Source organism: Ictidomys tridecemlineatus, chromosome 15 (assembly GCF_052094955.1).
Source record: "Ictidomys tridecemlineatus isolate mIctTri1 chromosome 15, mIctTri1.hap1, whole genome shotgun sequence".
NCBI classification, from domain to species: Eukaryota; Metazoa; Chordata; class Mammalia; order Rodentia; family Sciuridae; genus Ictidomys; species Ictidomys tridecemlineatus.
Genome location: NC_135491.1, coordinates 32,898,889 through 32,926,047, shown reverse-complemented (window position 1 = coordinate 32,926,047; position 27,159 = coordinate 32,898,889). Strand labels below are relative to the sequence as shown.

General features: G+C 43.2%; 1 protein-coding gene across 2 annotated transcripts in view; it reads right to left on the bottom strand.

The window, feature by feature from the left end:
• Nucleotides 1-27,159, bottom strand: part of Fto (FTO alpha-ketoglutarate dependent dioxygenase) — a 366,796-nt gene that overhangs the window by 29,850 nt on the left and 309,787 nt on the right. Inside the window, exon 9 of one of the 2 annotated variants that reach the window (XM_078032323.1) lies at nucleotides 5,654-6,864. The exons of the other annotated variant lie outside the window; for it this stretch is intronic. Coding sequence (XP_077888449.1) covers nucleotides 6,651-6,864 — 214 coding nt within the window. The 3' untranslated portion in view covers nucleotides 5,654-6,650. Of the gene's footprint in view, nucleotides 1-5,653; nucleotides 6,865-27,159 lie in introns of those variants that run through there. 2 annotated transcript variants of the gene reach the window in all.

The window sequence follows — 27,159 nt, the reverse complement described above, 5'->3', positions numbered from 1 at the left end:
GCCACGTGATGGCTTTCTCCAGTACAGTCTAATATAGAATGCTTATCTTACTCAGGCACAACATCAGCTTTTAATATCCCACTAAATCTGCAAATCAATCCATGATTTTTAAATTTTCTTTGAGAGCAGTCTTAGCCTGGAGTCCCTTTATATATGACAATGATAATAATGATTTAACTTGGTCAGTTAATCACATATGTCAAATCATCACATAGGCCAGTTAACCAAGTTGTTTTCCTCGGCTTCCGCTTAAAAATTTGACCCATTACTATAAGAAACAAGAGCTTTCAAAAAGAGTAGTGGTTATGCTTCATCATTCTGGAGAATCAAGCCAGAGTTCAATATTTAATTCTAAATCCTAAGCATCTATCAATACAGATGCCTTTACTCATTTGGAGAAAGGAATAATCCTGGCCTTCATTTCTTTTCAAATGAAATCATACTAGGGGAGTATTTTAAATTATGACTTTGAGGGGTGAAGATGATGATTGCATCCTGTTTATTTAGTCCCTAAAATCTAACAGAGCGTCAGCATTCAATCACACACACTACTTAACACCACAGGGTAATTCATGTGGACATCATACATACATTTGTAGTCTATATTTCTACACACGCATATATGCATAAACGCATTGTGTGAATAATACATATGTGTATACCAAATATAAAAGACAAGCTGTCATAGGCAGTCTCAATTGGGGGGGGGTACATATCAGTGCATTAGAAAAACAGTATTCAGTTGGTTTCCACAATTCTTTTCCATACACACTTGCTTTGTGGAATTCAAATGTTGCCCATTTCTGTAGAACAACTACATGTTTCTAGAATATGGCTCTGAAAAATCTGCACTACCTGGACAGATTGTCTCCAGTGGATGACTCCTTTATTCTCATCAAGAGGAAAAAGGCAGGTTCGTTGTCTATTGACTCCTCAGTCTTATTACTGGCATAAAGCTCAGGCTTTGCTAAATTTCCTCCTTGGAGTTACCTAACAAACATACATCACCGGGAGGTGCAGATAAAGATCGAAAGATTAAGCTTTGTCACTCAAATGATAATTAAAAAGAGTATTTTAAACACACTGTAAATATACACAAGCCATCATAAAATCATCAAAACCCTGCCAGAGATCACCACCTCCAGAGTCTATAGATTATCAGGGAGAGGGATATTGATGTTAAGTCCTGCTTGTCTTGGGAGATTGTCATTAACCATCCCTAGCCTGCACTCAGCCAGCCACCTGAGCTGCAGGAAGAGGGGGAATCTGTCCTCACACATTCTAGTGGCAGCTTAGGGGGATTTGAGACGAGCACTTTAATATGCATTTAATTGTGATCCTTTGCACTTCACTCCAAGAGTCCTTAAAATATATTATCCAAGAACTGTAATCAAAAACAAGTCAATATGCTGATGTCCTGTGTTTTTTAAAAATAATTTCATATACAGGAAAGATTTAGTAGGGCAGATTAATTTCTTTTAAAAATTTCATTTATAACATGTCATGAGAAGACACATGAGTCCATGTATATCAGAAGCACACAGTAACATCACCTTTCATAAAAAGAGAAGCTTGTCATCACGATCTTATTAGGATGTCATGCATTGTTAAACTGGTGGAATATTTCTGTATATTCCAATTAGTGCAACCATTTACTGACATAGGCATTACAGAGAAAACTATCTTCTTTTAAAAAAAAAAAAGTCCTTTCCACTGGGAACTAGTCCTTTGTTTGACAATTCGGAGAATGTTATTTAGAGATTTTAATTGCTCAGTTGATCTGTGGCTAGATCTCAATAATCAAAACAATAAAATTGTTAGTTTTTTTTCCTTGACAACTGTAATAAAATGCTGGTGGTGTCCTGGGATAGTTAACCCGAGTTGGATTGACACTGTCAGATTCTTTTTCATATATCTTCTTTATCAGGGGCAAAAGAGCCATTTTTTTTTTAAAGTAAAAAGCACATTAATAATATTTCCATTATCAGCAGATATTCCAGATATAACTAATGTCTACATGAAAAATCCAATCTCATTACCTGTAACAATCTAATCTGCTTATCTATGAAAAGGGTTACAATTCTTAATTAAAAAGAAAAATAACTTTAAATTAATTAGAAAAAAATCACCCATTTCATTAAAAATGGGCAGAAGACACGAACAAACGTTTCACAAAAGAAGAAATATGGATAATTATCAATGTAAGAAAATAACTTCTACCTCATGAATATCAAAAGTTTAAGTCAATGAGAGGCTGATTTTCTAGAATACCAGAACGAGATAGTTTACAAATTCACACACACACACTTTCCATGAAGTGGTCCAGGCACAGGGAACAGGGATGCTCATGGGCTTCAAGGGGGGCTTCTGTGCTGGGTTCCACCTTTTAGAAGGACATTTTGGCAACAGGTATCAAAAGCTTTAAGAATGTTTGACTCTTTAACTCAGTCACTCAATTTCGAGGAATTTACCCTAAGATGATAAAGAATCACACAAAAATTTTGGACAAGCATACTTATCACAGCATTGTATATGATAGAGGAAAAAAAAAAAGAAAAACAGAAAACCACCCAATGTCCAACAACAAAAGAAAACTTAAATAAATAAAAGGGTATTCTTGTTTCCATTAGCAACCATGTTCCCAATGAACATGATATGGAAAACTGCTCATGCTACAGTGAGTAAAAAGAGGCAAGTTATAAAATACTATGATCCCCATTTTGTCGTAAAAAGCCTATACACAGTGGCTGGGGTCGTGGCTTAGCAGTAGAGTGCTCGTCTAGCATGTGCAAGGTACTTAGCACCACATAAAAATAAATAAATACATGTTCAACCACAACTAAAAACATTTTTTTTTTAAAAAAAAAGGTCTATATGCATGTACATAGGTACTCAGACAAGACACTAAATACTCAGAGTGATGTCTCAGGGTAGTAGGGGGATGGGAGACTTTTCTGTTTTATACATCTCTGAATTTTCTTTTTCTTTTTTTTTTTTAAAGAGAGAGTGAGAGAGGAGAGAGAAATTTTTAATATTTATTTTTTAGTTCTCGGCGGACACAACATCTTTGTTGGTATGTGGTGCTGAGGATCGAACCCGGGTCGCACGCATGCCAGGCGAGCGCGTTACCGCTTGAGCCACATCCCCAGCCCCACATCTCTGAATTTTCAAGAAATGTTTTTAATCAGCGCAGATTACATGCTAATGGAAAACATATTTAAAAAGCAAGTCCAGAAATATCGAGCTTTGAAAATGTTTCCTATCATATTTTCTAAATGGTTTATTTGCCTTATGAAAAGTCTATTTAGATCTAATTAAGTTTCTTCTGTTTTTGGAGAAGAGTTTGGGGATAACTTCACAACAACAGATTCAACAGAAATGGAGAAAAGGCATTTCAAAAAGTTTCCGAGGGTGGAACTGGCGGTTAGGATGATCACCTAAGCCTGGGACAATCACTTTGTTTACTATCCCGTGTTAAATCTCTGGACAGGATGGAGGGCACCCACAACAGTGCCAAGGAAAACTCGGCTCTGGGTTCAGTGCAAACAATTGGCGATTAACAACAGCCAATAGGAGAAGCACAGATCAGCAGATCAAAAAAGAGCTCCTCCCAGCAACCGCCAGCTTTCATGCCCCATACCTTCTCAACTCCAAAATACCCACGGCAGAGGGGCCTTTCCGACTTCCTCTCTCAGGGACTACAAAGAAGCCACTGGCATCAACTTGGGGACCACACACACTACTAAAACCTTAAGACCACCATGACCTTGCTTAGTGAGATGTTTCAGCTTGAGAGATTTTCACTGAGAATGATGGCACATTACTTGCAATCCCAGTGACTCAGGAGGCTAAGGCAGGAGGATGGTAAGTTGGAGGTCAGCCTCAGCAATTTAGTGAGGCCCTAGGCAACTTAGAGAGAACCTGTCTCAAAATTTAAGAAATTAAAAAGGGCTGGGGATGTAGTTCAGTGGTTAAGCACCCTTGGGTTCAATCTCCAGTACCAAAAAAAATAAGAGAGCAGAGAGACATCATACTTCTTAGCTTAATCTGCCTCTTATTCAGCATTATGGCTTCTACATGTTCTCTTTCTTCTGCATTCCATGTGGGAACAAAGGTGCTCCAACCCTTGAGAAGGCCATCTCTGGTCTACTTGAAAGATGAGGAGGCAGAGAATGAAAGGGAGAAGTACTAGGAGATGTTTGGGAGGAAGAAAAAGTGAATCTCTGGGGGGGCCAGCAATTATTGGTTTGGTGATTAAGTACCTACCACGCGCTGTTTTTATCCAATTTGTGCCTTATCTCATTTGATCTCGTATATCCCAGAAGCCACAGCCTTATAAAGTCCTTCTCAAATTCCAAAGAGGATCATCTTTGTGACTACCAATATTAAGACTATTTCAAAACACCAAGTTCAAGAACTAGTCTAGCAGCCACGGGATTTTTCATTGTTGATACCAGGGGACGATTCAGATGCATGTCCAGCGGCAGGGAAAAAAAAGTTAGTTCTTCTTTTTGGACTTGTCCGAGGGAAGAGCCTAAAATAGGAAGCCCGTGTGCCCCTCCTTGAGCCTGGTGGGGAGGTGGGTGGGGGAGGAGGGAAGGGTGTGAAGCTGTCGCCTGGGGAAATCACGATAAACAGCTGGCCTTGCAGCCAGGCCGCACACCTGGAGTTCTGAGAGGACTTTTCTTTCAAAGCTCAAAGTTCTCTTTCCTTTTTCTGGTGGTGGTGGTGGTAGTGGGTGCTATGGATTGAACCCAAAGGTGCTTAACCACTGAGCCACATCCCCAGCCCCTTAAAAAACATACTTTTAGAGACAGGGTTTTGCTGAGTTGCTTAGGACCTTAGTAAGTTGCTGAGGCTGGCTTTGAACTTGTGATCCTCCTGCCTCAGCCTCCTGAGCCACTGGGATTACAGGTGTCCACCACCACACTAAGCCCCTTTTTATTTTTTATTTTGAGCCAGGGTCTCATTAAGTTGCCAACAGTGTCCTCCAAATTGTGATCCTCCTGCCTCAGCCTCCTGAGTCACTGAAATTACAGGTGTGCACCACCTCATCTGGCTTTCCAAGTCTAAAGTTTTCAAAATCTGATGGAGAGCGAAGTCCTTCCCTTTCCCCATGTCAAGACTCCCAGTACCCCCGGACTGGATCTCTAGCTAGGTTAAGTGGCTGCCATATAAACAGCTGGAGGAAATACTTCCTGCTTGGCCCCCCCTCCATCAGGAAGCAACTGGCTTTCTCTGTGGTGCTTGGTGAGCCACACGGATGCCTCATTAGAACGCCAGACACTTGTGGCAGCCCTGGGCGCTGGCTGCCTGTGGTTTGCATCTGCAGTCATGACAGACGGAGGAGAATGCTGTCTTCCACTGCAGACCAAGTACATGATCCACTGCAGTTAATCAATAGGATAATGGAATGAATCAATAGGAAAGATTTTTAGAAGGTCTTAATTAAAGAAACACTTGCAGATACAAATGATGTCTTCAATCTATTGATAGTGCCAAGGTGAAGGGTTAAACACAAACAAAACCATCAACTTTATTTTGCCAGCATGCCTTCCACGAGAGAGCAAACCAGCAGCCTCCTGGCCCCAGGGTCGGCCCATTAATCAGTCCCTTGTCAATTGCATGGCCACACTGTAAGGGAAAATTAGTCTATGATCAAAAATTTTAATTACTAAACAGCAGCTCAAAACAGTGGTGAAAAATAGATGTGGGCACTTCCTTTGGCCTTTCTTAGCTCCTAAAGCAGGGGCAGCATCCCCCCCAAAAGCTGGTTCAGCAGACAAACTCTCCTTCCAATGAGATGCACAGAATTAGAATAATTAAAGAAAGCCTAGATTGATGGAGCCCATTTAGACAGGGGATTCTCCAGTGGGCCTTCTGCTCAAACATGTTACATCAATATTTTTGATTCCCTAGACAGTCCTGCACGAGGTACTGGTTTAAAGAGACATCAATCTGTGATGTCAGCATTTATCTAATGAACCTTCAAAAATCAATGTCCAGGATGGCCTGTTACATGCAGGCACCCAATTTGTCCACTCTTTGAGCCTTACTGGTTAAACCTAAAGCCATAATGACAGTAAAAGTAGGACTCAAGTGGTCGGGCGGGATGGGCTGGTTAGATTGGAAGAGGCTGAGATTAAAGAGTCAGTTCCAACCTGGAGAATTCAAATGAACCGGGAGCCAAACAAGGAAGCCCAGAGACCTTCCTGAACCTTCCAAGGGCCCCCTAACTTCCAGACATGCACATCCTTAAGAGATCTGCTTCTGAACATCATCCCCCCCTCAAAACTCACCTTTCCCTTGCAATTTCCATTTCCTTACTGTGGTCTGACAGGGTTTTGGTCCCACTCCTGACAGCTATGGTAATTTTCTGCTTTTTGGGTTCCTCGACTGGGATTCCCACTTAGCTCCACTCCACAGGAAGCCCGTGCTTAGCTTTTCTCTTGTTAGTGTTTATGCTCAACTCATCCTCAGCCTTCTGTTAACAGGACTCTTTGACATGGATATCTTGACACCCTAACAGGCAGAAGAGAGGGCCTAAGTTTGTTTCACTTCTTTTCGCCTCTTTAAAATAAATTGGCCTGTACTGGCTGCCACGAGGCTGAGCTACTTCAAACGTGGAACTCGGGTGACAGCTATGCCATTCACAATGCCAGCGCCGGGCCTGCCTTAGAATCTCTGCTTTTGTTCGCTGCAGTTCTCTGTCTCTCTGGGCCGAAAGGGCCGGGCTGGAGAGCAGGCGTGGCATCTGCACAGTGGTGAGACGTGCTGTGGAGGCTGAGCGCTGTTGTCCGACTCCTGTCCGTCTCGTGCGTGCAGTCTCGACAGCCCCTCTTGCCGACTTTGAGTCCAATTAAACTACAATGAAAGGTACCATGATTTCATTTGCTTGGACTGTCACATTTCACAAGTTCAGTAGCCTGCAAAATGCTCGCTGTCTCTCATTAAGCAGGTTCCAGCAACTGTGTAAAGTCTCTAATTTAGCTGCTTTTGATACTCTGCTTTGGGCCTTGAAGATGGCTGCCTGGGGGGGGGGGATTCCACACTAGCTGTGGCATGGAAGAGTGTTTCTGCCCCTGCAAACGAGAAAGGTTCGAGAACAGCAAAACAGACTCTGGCCAAAATGAGATGATCGTAAGGATTCCTGTTAGGTTTCTGGTATCTTTCTGGAATTATGTCTTGGATAGGAGGGGTGTGTGTGTGTGTGTGTGTGATTCTGTGCTGAAGAACCAAGCCTGGCCATCATATTTTCACAACCATGAATAAAGACCCATATTAAAAATCCTACAAAAGTATAAAAATAAGTCTCTAGATATATATTTTAGAATGAAGTGCTTCAAATCAAAGACTGCTATATAACCAGAAAAATCTGATACACACACACACACACACACACACACATACACACACACTCACATACACACACACAGTCATTAGATAGATCTTAACTTCTTAACTGAATGCTATATAAACCAGAAAAATCTGATACATACACACACACACACACACACACACTCACAGTCATTAGGTAGATCTTAACTTCTTAACTGAATGCTATATAAACCAGAAAAATCTGATACACACACACACACACACACACACACACACATATATATTAGTCACTAGATAGATCTTAACTTCTTAACTGAATTTCACTTGAACTTAAGGATCAAAAAACAAACCTTCTGTGGACTTGTTATGATAATTCCCACTTATAGCTCTGGTATGAGGAAGAAGTGGCTGCACAGAGGCTAGAATGCCAATTACCATTTATGACTGCTTACTGGATGCCAGGCACAATGATAAGAGTTTACATATACTATCTCATTTAATCCTCCCAAGAGCCCAACTTCCAGATGAAGAGACTGAGGCCCAGAGAAAGTTAAGTCACTGGCTCAAAGTCATAGCTGCAAGAGAAATAATCAAGCATCACACCCAGGCTCATCAGATTCCAAAGCCCTTTTTTCCTGACCATTTTGTACTTTTGCTTCAGTGGCAAAGGCTGGTGTGATTCCCACTGGATTCACAAAATGAAAACTGGCAGGTGCATAGTGATAGGAGTGAAGTCTGCCCCATGTCCCTCGGGGCAGAGATTAGCATGGCCAGTGAGTCAATTTCCACCCTGGCTAATGCATTCACTCTGGTGGACAGAGATCCTTGGAGTTCCAATCCTTCTGTTCAGCTTTCCATTTTCAAAAATAACACTCATAAGTAGGGTTCTCTTTCTAATTATAAAGGAAATTTTACAAAACGTGGAAATGCCCACGGAGAAAATATAAATAGCCTGCCATTTCACCATCCAGACATAATAAATAGATCTAGGTGCTGATTCTCTAAGGACTATTTTTTTTCCTATGTAACTTAAAATTTCCATTATTATTGGGATGTTTTGATGTTTTTCTCAATGAATATGTAACACCATATCATGTTCTTCCCAGAGACCAACATCCAGCCTGCAATCACTGGGTTAGGTAGGCCGATCCCTAAATGTTAAAAGCCGGTTCTTTTAAACACCCTTCCATTCCATCTGACTCCACGGAGGCCAAACACGGAACTTTTCAGGCCCAGGTGGTGAGAACAGCCTCAGATGGCCAGACCTGAAGGTCAAAGAGGCTCTGGGTCTGCCTGAGTGTGCCAAACCCTGAATCCCAGAAGATTCAAATGCAATCAGAGTTCTTCCTACCAGCTCAGCGACCCACCAATCTAGCATTCTTTAAAACAGAAAAGAAAAGAACAAGCCTGACATAAATCATAAGAGATCAGTTTAATGATGTACATGTAAAAATAATCATCAAATGCTTTCATTTTCTGGGGTAATCTGCATGCGGGGGGCTGGGGGGCATCCATGGTTGGTATTCTTGCTTGAAAGATGGAAATGATGCTTCAGCCTGCAGCAGCAGTAAAGGGATTGCAAAACTAGGGCTCCTGCTCTTTGCCTGGCCCTGGGAAGGGTGTGATGAACACAATCTGAAATCAATATCAGGGAACAGTTACTGCATCTCAATATTATTTGCCGAGATGGGCTGCTGGAAGAAGCGGGGGGAAGAGAGATATATGTCAATAGCTCTAACGAAGCACTCCACAGCCATGCACAAAGGGAGGTCAAATAACTATCAGCCGACCAATCCCCACTGTAAGTAGTAAAAATGATAAAATCAATATTATTAAATAAAAAGTTAGCACTGCTATTGAACTCTCTCCTGATCTTGGCAGTGCCTGGCTGAAAATGAAGAAGGCTGTTTTCCAATCTCTTTGGGGGTAAATGTTTAGGATAATAAACATTTGCAAAATATGGGGGCAGATAGTTATTTTTCACACATGAAAGGACCCATAGGAACATCTGAACAGGCCAGGTAACTGTCACTTTGCTAGAAAACAAGGATCCTTCCCGCCCCTGGGTGGACATCTACTCTAAGGGCCACCAAAGGCTGTATCCTTTAGAGATGGACTGTGTCCCTCTGTCCTTCTGGGTGACAGAGGCAGGATTAGCTTCCAAAGGGAAAAAAAAAAAAAAAAAGAAAGAAAGGCCCTCTTTCTCTTTGTTATCCTTTCCAATCTCAAGATCTGGAAATTCACCAGAACAAAATGATGGGAGAGAAATGAAACAAAAAGAAAAAGAAGAAAGTGAGAGAGAGAAAAAAAAAAAAAGAAGAAAAGAACAAGGGCATTCAGATAGCAGAGGATTGACCTGCTCTTGTTAGCCCAGAGGACTATGGGGAAGCGTCTCCAAGCCAAAGATGTGTTCCTCGCTGCTGGGGTTAATTGTGCAAGCTGGACGAGGCACACAGGCAGGTATTGAGAAAGATAAATTTAGAGAGAGAAGGAAAAAAAAAAAAAAAAGACAGTCCAGCCAAAAATGCCTATGAAAGCAGCAAGCTTCAGTTATATCTGCAGGAGGAAGGGTGGTGGGGGAACTGGAGGAATGTGTAAAACTGAGTGACAGCCGGCGGCAAGACTGCGTCTGCTGCAGCTCTGACCTGCATTTAAACACAGAGCTGCTTAGCCTTTTGAACACCCAAAGTTGGCTCCCTTGTTTGCATTTCATAGAAACTACTATAGAAAGTAAACAAGAACCTTTGGTGAATTATTTAGCATACAAATAAACCAGCAAAGAAGGCTAAGTAGGCCTATATGAACTAACTGGATTGAAATATTCATCTGTAAATAACCCTCCAATCTGGTGCTTTCACGTACAAATACTACATGGAACATTAGACACAACTAGCTTCTAGGGATATTTAGGCTCACTAGAGAGCAATTTTTATGTCTACTGGCATCTGTGGGTAGTGATATGGACTGACTGTTAATATAACCAACATAAAATTTATGTGAACACTCACTGAAATAGCAACACACTGTCAGACAGCTGGTGGCTGATGCGGAGCACATGCGGATTTTATATGCACTGCGTAAACTAACCTTTGCAATAAAGATTTAGCAGGTTTATTAGTTTAGGAAATCGCTATAATTAAGGATAATTCATAATGGCCGCTTATCCACTCTCCAGCAATAGCTAGCTTAATTTAGGCTCCATTTCTTTGAGCCATAAATAAGTGAGCTGCTATCTTCTGCACAGATGTGGTATTCAACCTGTTCATGTTGACTGGTTTTTGCTTGTGTTTTAATCAAAAGCATTAGTAGATAAGACTATAAAAGCACAAGGTTTGAAATAAATTAACAAGAAATGCACAGGCAAAGTTTTTTTTTTTTTAATCTACTAAAAAAAATGAGTAACCTCTCCCTTCAGAGGTAAAACAATTAAAAATAAATAATCCTTTTAAATGTACTAAAGGAACTTTCATTTACAAACCCAAGGAGAGAGAAAGTGACAGCGCAATAACATTAATGAAGGCCAAAGAAATATGAGTGTGACCTCTCTACAGTATTTCCATTTAACTGTGCATGTAATTAAAGCCTGACCTTTGCAAACGCAGCACACTCGGCTGCGCAGTAACTTCCCCTGTGATCCAAGCCCGGGCTGCAGAGACTGAGGTTTCTACAGCACAGACTCATGACTTCGGTGTTTGCTATGAGGCATGGTTGCACTCTTGCTCCTGTCCCCACTGACAGGAACCCTTTTTGTGCTAGCCCCCAGCTCTTCCTCCATTGCATCTTTACGTTACAGCCATACACTGTGCAGACACCCAGGGCATGAGTCAGCAGAAAACAAGGAGCACCAGAATCTAGGTCCAGACTGTCAGCACCTCCCATGCCAACCAGCTGGTGAGAACGTACTAAGGCGAAGGCTAAGCCCTCCCCCGCCTCATCTGAACAGTCAGCCAAAGGAGACTTTCCCCTCCTGGGATCTCCCCCAGGGAACTGCAGCTTTGATTGACATGGGAATCTGGAATCATATTAAGGGTGAAGCTATACGGAGACTTAAGATTAGCTTTGTTCTTGAGATTTTCATGATTGTGGAGCTAATCCCAGCGTAATGGAAAGGGTGTTGGTCTAAGAGTCAGAAGGTCTCGGATATGTTCTCAGCATGTCACTGTCAGCTGCCATGTCCTGAAAAGAGGTAGTTAGCCCTGTGCTTCATCATTCTCAGGTGCAAACTGGGGACTTTACCACCTGTCCTACTTACTGCATGGTCTACTGTTAAGGACCGAAGGAAATAATGCTCACAAAAGTCTCCTAGGGGGGTTGGGGTTGTGGTTCAGAAGTAGAGCACTTGCCTAGCACATGCAAGGCACTGAGTTCAAAGCTCAGCACCACATAAATATAAATAAAATAAAGGTATTGTGTCCAACTACAACTTAAAAAAAAGAGTCTTGGGATCGCACCAATCTAGCCACATACTGTGTGACGCTTCAGAACCTGGTTTCCCATGATCAAGCAGGGCTGGTAATATCTGCCTTGCTGACCTCACTTTGTTTTGATGATCGAGAGGAATACTGTGTGCCAAAGTGGCCACTACATTCCGAAGACCTTTACGGTGTAAGTTAATTGAAACAGGTGTTCCACATATACCAAAGTCCTCAAAGTCACTTGGGCCAGAGGGGATGGGAAAAAGACTTGAAGGAGACAGGTCACCCTAAATATTGATGGGTATGACGCCACAACCCCAAAGAAGGCTGGGTGCGTCAGGTTTTGAGAATTTTTACCTTATTACCAACATAATTTTCCTATTCCTGGAAAGATACAAAAGATGGCCCCGTTTTCTCTGTGAATAGTTTTACTTAGTGACGATCAGGAGATTAATGACAAGATAAATGAAACTTTCTAGAAGAAATTTCTCTCCTAAAGCATTCCCATTCAGAAGCTGGGTCAGGGGCTCAAATGGAGGGAATAAGCATCATTTAACCCTTTTTATTAACAAATTCTGGCATTTGGGGTCCTGCCTCCCTCCCAGGTTGGCATAGACACAGAAGCATAGCAATGAGCAGGACAACAGAAAGAGTGATTGTGATAGGCGCTGGCACAAGTCGGCCATCTCTCCCTTCAGTGCCCTTGCCTTGGTGCCCCATGGTGGCTAACCAGAGAGGACAGGCAGAGAGGGGCTGGACCACTTCTAGGAGAATCCTTCAAAATCAAAGTGAGGAGGTCTGCAGCCAGGAAAGGCCCCTGACTTGCATATCATGGCAAAGGCCCCATGAAGCAGCATGACCTTAGGTCCCAAGTTAATAAAAACAGCCACAGAGCTCCCTCCAGTCTCCAGAGCTCTGTTTATCTGGCAATGCTTGCCTGCCACCCCATGATGGTAAGTGGCTCACCTTCTTTTTTAATTCACCTACAGGCCTATTTAATCAGGTGCACACTGGGAGATTTATATCCCATTACAAAAGTGTTCTTGGCAAAATAAAACTCTAATGCTGTGGGTTGTAAAAGAGTGTTGATCACGGAACGAAGGAGCAAGTGGGGTCAGGCAAGGGCGTAGCCCTTCCCATTCCAGCATCCAGACTGAAAGCATTAGCCCAAAACGAGGAACATATTTATCAGGAAAATCTTTTATTCTTTTCAAATAGAGTTTCCTTTAGAAGTCAAAGTTCACAGGAACATTTACCATTCTGGTGCACAAATTGACATCTTTAATAAGGCTTCCTGAAATTCAGAATTTAAATCATGGTTAGAATGAGAGGGTCAAAACATGTCAAACTAAGAACCCAGGGTCAAAAAAATAATGTTTTCATTATAGCTGAATTGCTTTAAAATATTCTCAGCCTCCAAAAATGATCAACTCAAAGAAAGAAGCTTAAAACCAACAAATAGACCCCAGGGTTTTCTAAAGAAATATCTGGTTGCAAGGGCTTGCCTAGACAGCAGAATAAATGTTTAAATATACAGCACTCAAGTAGAAGCTGGACTAGTAGTCACAGTTTAAGCTATGTGGAAGCATTTTTGAGGAATCCAAGTTCTAGAAACACAAGCACTGTCTGTTAAGCTCCTACAAGTAAAATCATCAGGATATACACAGTTGATATAGATTAAGTGCATTTCCCTCTATGATAAGGATAAGTAGCAAAAGTGATAGAAAAAATAGGACAAGAGGACTCGTTTAGGAAAAAAAAAGCCTTTTACCTTAGTTTCTTTTAAAAAATAATTTATTATAATATTTGAACAGAACAAGGACTTTGATAGAGGAGACTCCGCACTCTGCATCCACCCATCTTATTAAAGCGTGCAATCCCAAGTTAGAGAAAGAGATGCTTGAATATTAGTTTGCTTCCATTCTTATCTCCTGCTAAACTGCGCTGAAGACCCAGGACCCATCCTCTCTGAAACATTTGGATCCCTAATCTGACGCTTATATCTGGGATCAAAACTCTTCCTATGCAAAAGAAAAAAAAGAGCTCTCGATGATGGTAAAGAATCTCTAGGCTTCTGTCCAAATCCCTGACAGTGACCCGAGGAGGTTTTACTCTTATCACTTAGGTTTATTTTGCACTTCAAATCTATTTTATAGCTTTCTAGAAAGATGAAGGACATGGCCAGGGCTTCATGACTTCAAGGATAATTAAAACCAAGATGGTATATTCCTCCTGATAACAACAGATCTCAAAGCTGTAAAACACAGTGCTGTTCAGATCCCAAGCCTGAATGGGAAACACAGGTCCTGCACTGAGCCTGTCGTCTCTAATGATTCTCTCAGAATTTCTTTCGTTGAAGGAAAGCAGACTCCCAACCAGAAATAGCAGAGCTTTGTAGCATAAAAGATAAATACGAGAACCCCTGCTTCCGCCTGCCCTTTGCCTGATGACACTGACAGCAGTTTAGCAGTAATATTTTGCCAACTATCATAACTTGGATTCATTTGATTTGCAGATGGGGACCCCTATTGGTATGAGAAAAATCCCAGGGAAAATGGAAACTAAGCACTGCTTTCTTAACCAAATGTGCCTGAACTCACCAATAAAAACACGCAGCACCCACAGCCCTACTTCATAAAGAAAAAAACCCACGGGGTGTTGAAATCCTCTCCTCCCACCGGACCTACACAAGCATCCTCCGAAGTATGCCTACCCCCTCCCAGACAAGGCTCTGAAGTTCATCTCCTCACACACCCTGCAAGGGGCGCGTGCGCACACACACACACTCTCCCCCAGCTGCCTGTGTCACCAGGGTTGCAGTCTATCTCCTTGCTGACAGATCTCCGTGTTGGGCAGGATTTCCAATCCTTCATGACTATCTATTTGTCACTGCAGGTGAGTGGTGGCACTCAGCCTGATCCCCAGCCACTTTCACAGTTACTTATCTGTCTTTATGGATTCATCCTGTGTGTCAAGCCAGCGCATAACAGCATTACTGTCAGGGTGACAAAACTGTCCCCAGAGTGCCACAAATGATTCTCTCTCCTTATGGCTGCTAGCAGGGGGAAGCGCGGTGACACTACCTCGCCTCACTCATCCTTTTCCAGCCCTAACCCGGTTCAGCATCTCCTCCTGCAGGAAGAGCTGGCTAAGGGTGGATAAGAGCAGCCTCTGTGGTCTCTAAAAATTATAAAGGAAAATAAGGGGCAGGGCTGGAGGGGACGGCAGGGCTTCCTGCAAGGCGCAAAGCTCTTGTCACCTGCTCTTGGGTGAGGCAGTGACGCGTTTAGATACCTATCACTGAGGAAGCCAGAGTGGGGTCCTCCCTCCTCCTCCACTCTCCAGGCCTGTCACTCTTCCATCCTCCCACGCACACATTCGATATACAGTGAAGGGGACCAAAGGCTGTTAACTGCTAAACCTGTAAATCTGAACTGTAATGGCAAGCCGAGATTTGAATGTTGTCATTTGGAAAGCAGATATATTAACTGAAACTAACAATAAATAAGAATTTCAAGAGCACTCTGGGTTTGCCAAATGATTTGTAATCATTTTCGCAAGTTGACTGCTTCAAAAATAACGTCTCATTTCTTTTCTGTTGCTAAATGGAGCCCCAGTTCCATTTTCCTCTGCAGGCTTCCTTCGAAATGCAATTTTGACAGCCACGTCATGCCTGTGGCCATGTTACTTGGAAGGAAGGTTTCTGCCTTTCCTTTATTTTAATCCCACAACAGCATGCCAAAATTAACGCAGCAAGGGAAAACACTGAAATCTTATTGCCACCAGGAACTTGCTCGAGGAACCCACGCTAAGATATGCTAGCCCCAGACGGGGCCCACGATCATTGCACAGGTTTGCCCACAGTGACCTTCTAATGCCACTCAACAGTTTCACAGATCCCTCCGAAATCAAGGTCAGGGAAGCCTAGATCTGTGCACCAGGCCAGTCACACTGTATTTGGAGGCTTCACTAGTGTTAGAAATAATAGATAATCGACAAGACACTCTACTTACCAGGTGGGGTAGGGGATGAAGTCGAGCTGGAAGGCTTGGCTTTCCCTCCTAAAGGTCAACTGAAACACAAGTGCACACGTGTGGGCGTGCACACACACACACACACACACACACACACACACACACACAGGAGTGCACACACCAGTTCAGGCGTGCCCCTCAGACTCCGCTTTGTTCTTATCCTGATGAGTGCTCCCTGTCTTGAGTTTTTTTTTTTTTTTTAAATAGGTTCAAGCTGATTTCTGACACTGGCAAAACAAACCTAAAAGCAATTTAGAAAACACCTGCCCGTGAAGTCAGATGGCAAAATATCTAAAGCTTCTCTCGAAATCTGTGACCTCAGAGGCTGACATGGTTTGATGGGAAATTTAATGTAATAGGCTGCGAAAGGCAAGAGGCCTGTTGTCAGCAATGAAGTCTGAAAGTTAGCAGAATTAATAACACTGTACAATGGAAGAGCCCTCCAGGGACAAGGCTGCAGAACCAGGGCAGTGGGGAAAAATGACTTTTGAAGTCATTTCACTATGACATTCTGTCATCACTGCTAAACGGAAATAAAAAATCATCCGAATCACCGCATGTTTCTTTGTGTGTCCTTCCCTTATCTAATATAAAGTAATAACACCCCACCCAGGCTGGGAATGGACCCTCGAGGGATTCTGAGAGCTCCATTTTGAATCGCTAAATGCAATAAGAATAAATGCAAGTGGGAGTCTGTTTAGCAGAGAGTGATGCCCGGGCTGTTGCCCATCGAAAGCCAATAAATCTCAATGCTTCAACAAGAGATGAAAATGGTTATCTCATCATTGCAGTGCCAGGGCGAAATTTTCTCTGAGCCAGAGTATTTTTATAGATGATTTATGTCTGCGAAGGATAGTTATTTAGCAAAATGGCAGATAATGATGAATAGAAAGTAAATATGAACAGCAGCAAGGGAGTGTTGCTTTGCAGCCGCAATAGACCAAACAAAATACCTCCATAAAGTACATGCCATAGATAATTGCCATTACACTGAAGCTGGCGTCCCTGTATGACTGGAAGTGAAATACAAATGAGGCGATCTGATTTAGTAAGTGATTGCTTTTTGTTGTTCTAGAATACATGCCCCCGGAGTCTGCTAATTTTCCTTGAAAGCATACTTGGTGTCTATGGAACTGTGGGTACGAGCACCAGCTTGGAGCTACGCTGATTGGATTCAAAGGCCAGAGCAACTTCCTAGTGGTGAGACCTTGGGTAAGTTCCTTACCCTTTCTGTATCTTAGTTTCCTCATCTGTAGAATGGAGATAATAGCATTAACCTGTAGGTCTGTCACAAGGATTAGATGAGGTCATCAGTAGAAAGGGCTTACGGCGATTCTGGGCATCTGGTTAATACTACATCAATATTACCTACTGCTCTTATTTTAGGACCAACCACCCAGAGAACTATTTACTATGCTTTTGATTTTATCTAGTCTTCTTTCATTTGCTGAATCTTTCAATTGAACCCAGAGTGAGATTTTTATTTAAAAAGGAGAGTTTTAAGTGGAAAATCTGTAGTCTACGGACTGGACAGAGGCCAACACGAACCCACTCAATTTCTGATCATTCCACCAACACTCTCCTTAATTCACAAGGCATATGAGATGGTCACATTATCAGGTTGGAAGAGAAGAGAGGAACAAAAGAAATTATTCATGGAGTTACAATGGAAAGGAAGTCTATTTTAAAAAGAAACAGAACTGAGTTTTTGGAGCCTTTGAATAAAAGATAAGTTGACTGCACACAGAATGTCAAAACGGAATGGAAGGAAGGTATTTTTTTTTTAACTTTTTTTTTTTTGTACTGAAGCACTACACAAGGAAAAAAAAACTAATTATAGTTTTAAATGTCCAAAATGCCATGTCCACCAAAAGCCCGATGCTCATTAGTACTAGTAATTAACTTTACAACTGTCAACACAAACAGCGCACAGGCTGACAGATAGAGAGTAGCTCTGAGGATGCTAATAAATCCGGAAATAACAACTTGACACACAGATGCACAAAGGGATGCAGGTGATAAAGAAATGTTGACATCAAATCTAATTATCTTCGAAACGGCCAACTACAGCACGAGCCACAGTAATGCACTGTTACTGCTGGTGACGAGCCCCACTGGAGCAGCGCTTAACCACTGCCTACAACCGGCTTTTACAGCCTCTTGTCAGAGCCGGTGAGGACAATATCAAACAGGAAATTATGAGTGCCATGACCCCTCCAAGTCAAAAATCCAGTGATGAATATGGGCTCAGCAAGGCATGGCAGATTACCCCCTCACGGGTTCTAAAGCCGGGATGATATATGACATTTTTATCAGGCACTTTCTCAGGAATGTCACCAAGAGGGAAAATAAAGGCCCTGCAAAGAGACGACTAGGTGAATTATGCAACTGTAATTGCCGATCATAACCTGATATGAGTTGAAATTGCTCTGTTTTCATATTGAGATAGCATAAAATTGTCGGGAAATGCAATGGCTCCTTAATGTGGGCTAGATGAGTCTAATATTCTGATCATTTTTCACTCGGCTGCAAGGTAAATCGAGCTTCCTTAACACAGCCACTGTGGCCCAGGGCAATCGAGGGGCCCAATTTTACACTTGAATTGAGCAAATATGTGTAAACTACGATTTTTCATATTTTCTGCATGCATAAGAAGATGAAACATCTTTATCATCTGTATTGTCTGGCTGAGCTTATACAAAATATTAGTTTATCTCTCCTACTTTGGTTCATTCCATAAGCGAGACACATAGATCTGAAGGACAGGCAATATCCCATATATAAAACAAGTCCATCTTTTATGCAGTCTCATTTCACACGTTCTCCTATTTAAAAACAACCACCACACAACAAAAAAATAGACATAGCAGCAGCATACAAGGGAGGAATCTTTGAAGGGTAGAGGTAAAGCAAATATAGGCTTTAAACACCACCAGTTCTTCCATCTTTCTCCTATTCGCAGCCAGATTCTCTTTGGTGTCTCTCCTAAATTGTCTCCCTTTCCCCACCAGAGGCAGTTCCACCTGCAGGGACGTGGCACAGTGTTTTATTGCTTTCTCACTGTGGCCGCAGCAAAGGGGAGAAGAATGTGTGGGTGGAGCCCGCTCTAAGCCTGGGCACATCTCCACGGTGTTCTGGGGTTGCTTGATGCCTGCTCCCTTCCTCTCCTTTCTGAGCCCCAACCCCTGAGGGTAGCGGGCCCAGACCCAGCACAGCTGTATCTCTCCTGCAGAGTAAATTTCCCCTTCCACAGCTTCTTCCCATCTGCAGGCTCTCAGTCCCCATGCGACACACCATCCCCGTACAGGAACGTCGTTGTGACCTAGAAGATGAACCCTGCAAATGGGTCTCCTAAAGGATCCTTCACGATAAGGGTCTCTTCGGAGAGGGCTCTTACCATGGTGATTTATTACTGACCAGCAACGTATTAGCTGTTCCCCGGGTGAAGTCTTTATCTTGGCCACATTCCTTAGAGGTGTTCTTGGGTGGATGTAGCGAAGCGCAGGGCCTGACTCACACCCACCGACCATGTTTGGCCTCGAGTCACAGTGACACTTGCATTTGTACCTCCAGCAAGCTACAGAGCATTAAAATAATCCCATAGTATTTTTGTCCCTTAAAAAATAATCAAAGCATGTGCTTCCCTGAAGAGGCGTCTAGGAATCAGGGTGTTGATGATAGAGAGACCAGGGAGGAGTGAAGAAAACAGGCGGCAAGAGTCACCTGAACTGAGTCCCCTTCAGCTTGGGAGGCTCACATCCAAGGGCAGAGAACACATGGAAGTGCGTGGTCTTCTGTGGTGGCCACTTGGTTCCATGGGAGCCACTGCGCACAGAGCAGGACCACACACACAGAGCAGGCTTGCTGACACCGTGTAAAGCTAAGCTGAGGTCCGTGAGCAAGGAAGGGTTCCCTGTGGCACTCTTAAGTGTGTGTGGGGATGGAAGGGTGGTTATAGGAAACCATTCTGTCAATCAGATGCCCCCTCCCACTTTGGCATGCCCAGCACATTTATATGGACTTCAGTACTCTCTGTTCACACGCCTACCTCCCTCTTAGACGGTGAGTTCCTCCAGGAGGGGGCCTTCCTATATTTGTTGTATCCTCAGCATTTAACACAGTCTCTTGGAGACTTGGCCTTCAATAAATAGTTAATGGACAGGTGACTGTGTTAATGTGTGTGGTAACTGGCTAGTGTATCTGGTGCCATGTAACAAATTACTCCCCAAATCAGTGGCTTAAAACAACAAACAGACGGGGTGTGGTGGTACGCATCTATACCCAACAACTTGGGAGGCTGAGGCAGGAGGATCCCAACTTTAAGGATGGCCTCAGCAAATTAGTGAGGTTATAAGTAACTTAGTGAGACCCTGCCTCAAAAAATAAAAATAAAAACAGGGGCTGGGGATGTAGCTCTGTGACAAAATGCCCTGGATTGACCCCCCAGTACCCCCCCCCCAAAAAAAACCAAATAAACACCCCACCCCATCACTACCACAGCAAACACTATTATCTCACAGTTTCTGTGGGTGGAGAATTTGGAGGCTGGTAGGGTCTCTGATCAGGATTTCTCACAAGAAAGCAAGCAAGGTTGTCAGCGGGGGCCGTAGTCATCGGAGGCTTGATTTGGGTTGGCAAATATATTTCCCAGCTCAACGACACGGCTGTGGCTGGAGGCCTCGGGTCCTTCCCACGAGGGCTAATCCACAGGACTGCTCACAGTATGGCAATGGCTTCCCCCAGAGGGAGCATTCCAGACAGAAAGAGACCATAAGGTGGCCATATTCCTATTATGACCTAGTGGTTCCCCTTATTCTAGTCAACAAGTGTAGCCCACACTAAAAAGCAGGAGAGCCCACAGGCTGTGGATGCCAGGAGACAGATCACGGGGGCCAGGCTGGGGGTTGGCTATGACAGCCAGCTTCTACCAACTCAGTTCAACCAACATCTGTGTAACAGACCTGGTGCTGACCGATAGGGATACAACAGTCAGTGGGCAGTAGGGTACATGGCCCCTGTCCTCACAGAATTTACAATCCACTAGGGAAGCTGGGTGTTCAACAACAGGAGTATGAGCACTGCTTACCCCAGGGAAAGTGGAGGGGTGAGTATGTAAACTGGAATCGCTGGTCATGAGACAGATTGTGCTATTACACATGCTGCCATTATGCACCAGCCATCATTTGGCGTCTTCCCAAAGAAGAATTGTACATTGTCCTGAAAACACAGTGCTCCATTGTAAGGGTGAGTACCTTTATAGGTACCAGGCAAGAATCAGAGATGGTAATCAGCTTCCTCTCTCCAGTGGGGGAACTTGAGGCCAGGTGGGAAAGACTTTCTCAGCTTCACAATAATAACTTCATATCAAAACACCTTCATTCTTCAGAAAGAAAACAAGTCATCGGTAGAGATAGAAAATTTGCTTTCTGAGCCCTAAAGATACCTTTCTAATCACTAGGTAGGGAGGGATCCCTGCTCATAAATGATCTAAACCAAACGAAGCTGAAATGAAACCACCCCATGTGATTTACTTTTTCTTTTTAAAGTAATAAAAACACACAAGTGCAAGTTTTTGTTTCTGTATTTCCTTGTTTTGTTTTTAATCCAAGAATCGACTTGTTTCTTCCTAGGGAATCTTTATTGAGCTGCAATGCACTCAATATTATTAAGAATTCTGATCAGAGGTAAACATGCAAAACACTCAGTCCAGGGGATTAAGACTCTTTGTTAGTGTTTACGTTATCTGTTTTTAATTCCTATATATCCTTTCTTTATCTCAGTGTTTCAACACTAATTGCAAAACAGCCCTCACTAACAGTAATGAGCCCCTGGCCCTTTGCAGACCTCTAGACGGAGCTCCCTGCCATAGATAAGGCAGTCCCTTAACAAGGCTCAGTAACTGGATCAAGGTCTTTTACAGCTTTTCCACTTTCTTTTGCTCATCTGGCCTTCCAGAGGCTAACCCAGCTTGCTAAATCATGTAGTTCAGGGTGATATCTTATTCTGCTGAGAGTCTCTAACCTCAGCTGCATCTAATGAAATGAATATGCAGTTCTTGGCCTCTTCAAGATACTTCTCAACTTCAAACACAGCAAGATTGAAGAGCAGTATAGGAGGGCACCCTGTCTACCTGGTACTGTGAGCAGGGCTGAACGTGGACCCTCTTGCCCAGTGAGTCCCAGTTCGCTGGTATGAATTAAATTAATCTTGTTCTAAAAATCTTAAGACCCATGAATTTTCAGGCTGCATTTGGATAAATCATGCTGCCTGGGTTCTGCTTTGGAATCATAGCAAAGTGTCAAAGGAAGAGAATGAGTTCAATGTTCAATGGCCACGTACTCTTATTTTATTTAGCAAGAGAGGAACTATGTTCCGCCTTTTCTTTCCTTTGGCCCTGATTTTCCACTTAGCCGTTTCTGTGATTACAAATACCTTTTGCTCTTTTGTCATTATGGAGTCACCTACACATTGAAATGGTACCTATTTCATCTTCTTGTCTTGTCTGTTCCTGTATACCCCTTCCAGAGACTTAATTCAGGGATGTTGCTAAGCAACTATACATCATAGCAGCCAGTCACCAATTACTAATTGTCCTCCGCACTTTAGCCTTGCAAATCTGGGCTGCCTGTGACAATGGCATGGAGTTTCGATGGCCAAAAACATACCCAGAGATTTCTTAGCTCAGTGAAGACGGAGACACTAATAACCAGGCACTATCATCGTGGCAGTGACAAAGACTTCTAGTCTCATGCCCGCCAAAGCATTGCAGTAACAAGCCCCTCCGTTTGGCACTGTTCTTTCCTCCCTGCCCAGAGAAAAAAAAAATTGGAGGTATGGTTGGAAATGTCTGGACACATGCACGGATGAAAACGTGGACACTGGCATTTTACACGCAATCCCCTTCCTCCCTGTTGGCACCTCCCCATTGCTATAGTTTCTAGTTGATTTGAGGATCTATTAGTAATCAAATTTCAGCCTCAATTTTATGGTTAGTGTAATGGAGTTAATTTCTCTAATGCTAGCAGTTCATGGAAGGGGTCTCTTGCGACAGTCCAGACCTGGGATTCGCAGCAGCTGTCAGAGATGCCGCTAAGGAATTCCTTATTAGCTAAGATGCAACCAGGCAGAAAACTCATTACACAGTGCTAAATATACTTAATCACATCTATTAGAGAAAAATGAACTTGATAATTACAACAAATAACTAAACTGCAGAAAGTGTTCAAGGAAAAAAAAAAATCCACCCCAGGATCTAAGTGTGCGGGGAATCTGAGCTGCACACACCAAAGGGGAGCCAGGAACACGGCGCTTCGTGCTGAAGGAGAAACCGGTCTCCAGGTAGGTGCAGCTGATTTAAGTTGCCTACTAAAATGACAAATTTCCATTTCAAAAGTGCCCTTGTTTATTTGGTATATGTAAAATTTTAATTAGAAAGAAATCTTTGGAGGGCAAATGCTTTTGTTTGTAGACTGGTTCTCCTAGGTGCGGGCGACGGGTGGAGGGGCTGTGAAGGAGCCCACAGTAAACACTCGGTTTGACAAATAGAGATCTATAATAGCTCTGTGGCACATGCGACTTCCCTGGAGCCTAACAAATGTTGAGAGTCAAATTTGTCTTTTTTTTTTTCTGTCACAAAATTGAAGTCCCCGGGTGGGGGGACCTTTACCATTCCTGACTGAGGAATCTACATGAGGACCACCGGAGTGAATGTCACCTATCAATGCTTTCCAGTGCCTGACCTCACTTAGTAGGGGTGTCATGACTCCCCGGGGGGTGTTTCGGGGCAGTGTGGCTTTGGGAAGCAAAGCCACAGAATCAAGTTAACTTTGTGGCCAAGGCCTAGAAGGAGATGATCATTGGAAATGGGCAGGGAGTGGGGACTGGTCACTGTTAAGCATGACAGTGATATGGGACTTCTGGAAGAGAAAAGGAGGATAAGAAAGATCAAAATAAAGTCTGAAAACAGGTGCTAGTTGATTGCAGAGTTGAGTCTCAAGGATGTGGGAGGAGCAAGGGCTGCAGCTAGCCTGAGTCTGCATAAGCCCCTGACTTCTTTGGCAACTTCCTCTCTGCAGACAGGACAGATGGGACACAGTTTTTAAGCACAGAAGTGACAGAATGGTTACAGCTCTTGAAAGCCTATTAAACAAAAATATACTGCTCCTACCTTTGGCCGCTGAGGGCAGCAGCAAAGCAGTCCACTCACGCTGAACACTGGGAAAATCAGTCAAGCCCACACATCCACACTGATAATCAGGAAACCCTTTCCTCCTATTAGCCATATTTTAAAGGAATGAAAACAGAGTGATCAAGGTGGTTCTCCCCAAATATTCAAGTTTCCTGATTGGGGGTTTACTTCTCTATCTCGCTGTTTAGGTGGGGTGGCCTTCCGCACAGGTGAGGGACACCGTTGGCATTATCTCCCCATATCCAGCCAGCGCAGCCTGTGACCTTGCCCTAGTTTCCCTCTAGGAAGCCTCTCCTTCCCTGGCTCTCGGCCCAAGGGCTTCCAGCCCAGTCTCCTCTACCCTCCGCATCATCCCACTCCCCAGGCTGCAATGGAGGCAAATGAGCACCTCAGCTGGAGATGCTAGGACGAGGCCTCTCACTTGGTCTATAGGTGTGCCCAGGGAGGGGCAGCTGCTGCAACCCGATTGAAAGTAAAATGAACGGTAAGGAAGTAGAAGCAGCACGTGAGCAAACTAATAGGTCATGGCCACTCGTTTGAGCGCCGATGACACTGTAGTAAAGCCAGATACTGTTGACCTTTCCAGCATATGGGCCAATAGGTCATCTTCCCATGATGACCCACCTCCTGCAACGCCTGTCAGGCCCTCTTCCCCATTTTCAAAGGGAAGAAACCTGATGGAACGTCACACTCTCACATCGACATGGTGCTCCATGTGGATTCAGTCTGTCCTTGAAGAGGGCACAGCATTGAATGAAAGGACGCAGAAGAACGACGTGACATAAGAGGAAAGACCTGACTCTGGCAACAGCTGCTTTTTGTGCCCAATGCCTGGGAACAGGCATTTCAGAAGCTGGGCCCCAGCATGGCAGATCGCTGGGTGCTGGCCCTTAGAGCTGGGTGGAGAGATCAGAGGACGCGGGGGTATCGGCCCGCCCCAGACATGCAGCTGCACTGGGTTTCATCACATATCAATTTTTACTGCAAAGAAAACCATACAAATTTAATCAGCTCTTCATATGGAAATATTTAACTTTTTTCCCCTGGAGTTGTTTGATATTATTGTTTTAAGAGTCAGGATTAAAAAAAAAATCAAGATGTGTGATAGTGGTGGACACAGAAAAGCATCCATTTCTGGCAAGAATGCAAGTCTCATTTCCAGTAGACTCGGGTCTTAAATGCACTGGCGTCTCTGTCAATTGCCTGGCTCAATGAAGAACATATTACATGCCCATAACCATGAAGTATAAGACAAGAAGGATCCATCTTGCACACCCCTCACCCACAGTCCAGGCAGGATGCTATTATCGGTGAGAATAACATGATCTCAGAAAAGCTCCCGTTGCCCACAAGTTTAAGGAGTGTTCTGTTTTGGCATCCAAACCTCTGAGGTTTCCATTTGCTCCTTCACCCTTCAGAGATGTTATCAAACAACCTTGTTCCAGAACTTCTAATCTCTGAAAACCTATAATGTGGAATTCTTACATACATACCTATTAAAGTACTATGTTCTCTCTCAGTAGTCGTAAAATGTAAAACACCTCTTAAAAGAGATTTCCTTTGTTTCCCAGCCAAGGGCACAGGAGACAAAAGAAGTTGCCTTTTAAATATAATTTTTAAACACTGTATTAAATAAAATCAAGTATCGATATACAGGGTGATTTCAAAAATGAGGTCTGCTTTTGAGATCACGGGCATTTTTAAATGCCAAAGTGATGTAAGCTGTAGGCCCAAGCCAAGAATTTTCCATCTCAGAAATGGGTCGTCAGAAACTCAGGGATGAGGACAACATAGTACGCTGTCACCCGCCGTACTGGGAAGACAGATTCAAAGAGGACACAACACCTACGCCAGTTTGTGAGAAATGGTGGGTCAGCTGCATAGCCTGGGACAGGTCCAGCCAGGACAATTTTCTTGAACTGCCCTGGATCACGGCCTCAGAAACTTCTAACTCTGACATAGTTACAAAGCCATAACATTTGTTGGCGGTGCAGCTATGAAGTCACCAATCAATACCCATATTAATTTCCCCCTCACTATTTCCCTTTATAGGGGAAGCTCTATTTACTAAATGCCCTGATATGGGCCGGCTGGGCAGAATTCATCTCCGAGGCTTTGGAAGACATCTTCAGGCCTTCATCACATTAGTGGCCCTGACCTTCTCTGTTGGAGGAGAAGGAATGGCAGACATAGTGAGTGACTGAGGATAATCTTGAGAGGAGTACTTTCTGGAACCCAAAGCACAGAAAACTTTATGTCAACATTATGGATAATGCTTTTTTTTTTTTTTTAAGGGAAAAAAGAAATCCCATTTCTATTATGCAATCAGGAAATTGAAGATGTCTATCTCCAGATAACCAACTGCTTGTGGTGCGATTTCACTTGGAAACTTGCACAGAGAATGTTTTCCTACTGTCTGTTCTGGTTTCTCTGTCACTTCACATTGACTTTTTTTCGCTTTCTGTAGCAAATAAATCAGAAAGTTAATAGTTCTGTTGATTTGTTAGAGCCCACCGCCCCCTTAAAAAAAACAAAGAAAAGAAAAGAATAGCTCTAAAGGGAGGAAAAACTGATCCCAGTGTGTTAACAACTCCATTGCGGTTTCAGGCTGCGGTCATGCCAACTGTCTAGTAAAAAGAGAAATTCCTCTATAGCAGAAGTAATAAAATCTTCTTTTAAAGCACAAATACCAAGCAGGGAGGAAACGTAAACCCACGCATTGGGACAAGGAAAGGGGGTGGTAGGAGGTAAAATATGGGCTGGAGTACTGGGGACCTGCAGTCGCCACAGTGCTTTGAAAAATTTTCACCCAAAGCAGCTGTTTGTATGACCCAGAATTTTCTCTTCTTAATCCATCATCCAGATGATTTTGGGAAGATGTAAGCTATTATCTGGAGCCATCTTCATTGTTATTCATATGAGGAAATATTTATCACCCACTCTGCTTTTTCAGAGAAGCTGATCTGTGGGTCGGATCGGATAGTTGAAGAATATTCTGATCGTCATGACAGGGTGCTTATGGCAAGCCAAACGAGGCCTGTGTGGGAGACAGCCCTGTAGATATGGAGAGGAAACTTCTGCTTCCAAACCAGAGAGCTGAGCATTTAACATCTGAGTCTCACATCTGGATTCCTAGGACTCATAATTGACAAATAATTGACTTTCCTTAAAATCAGGGTCAAAG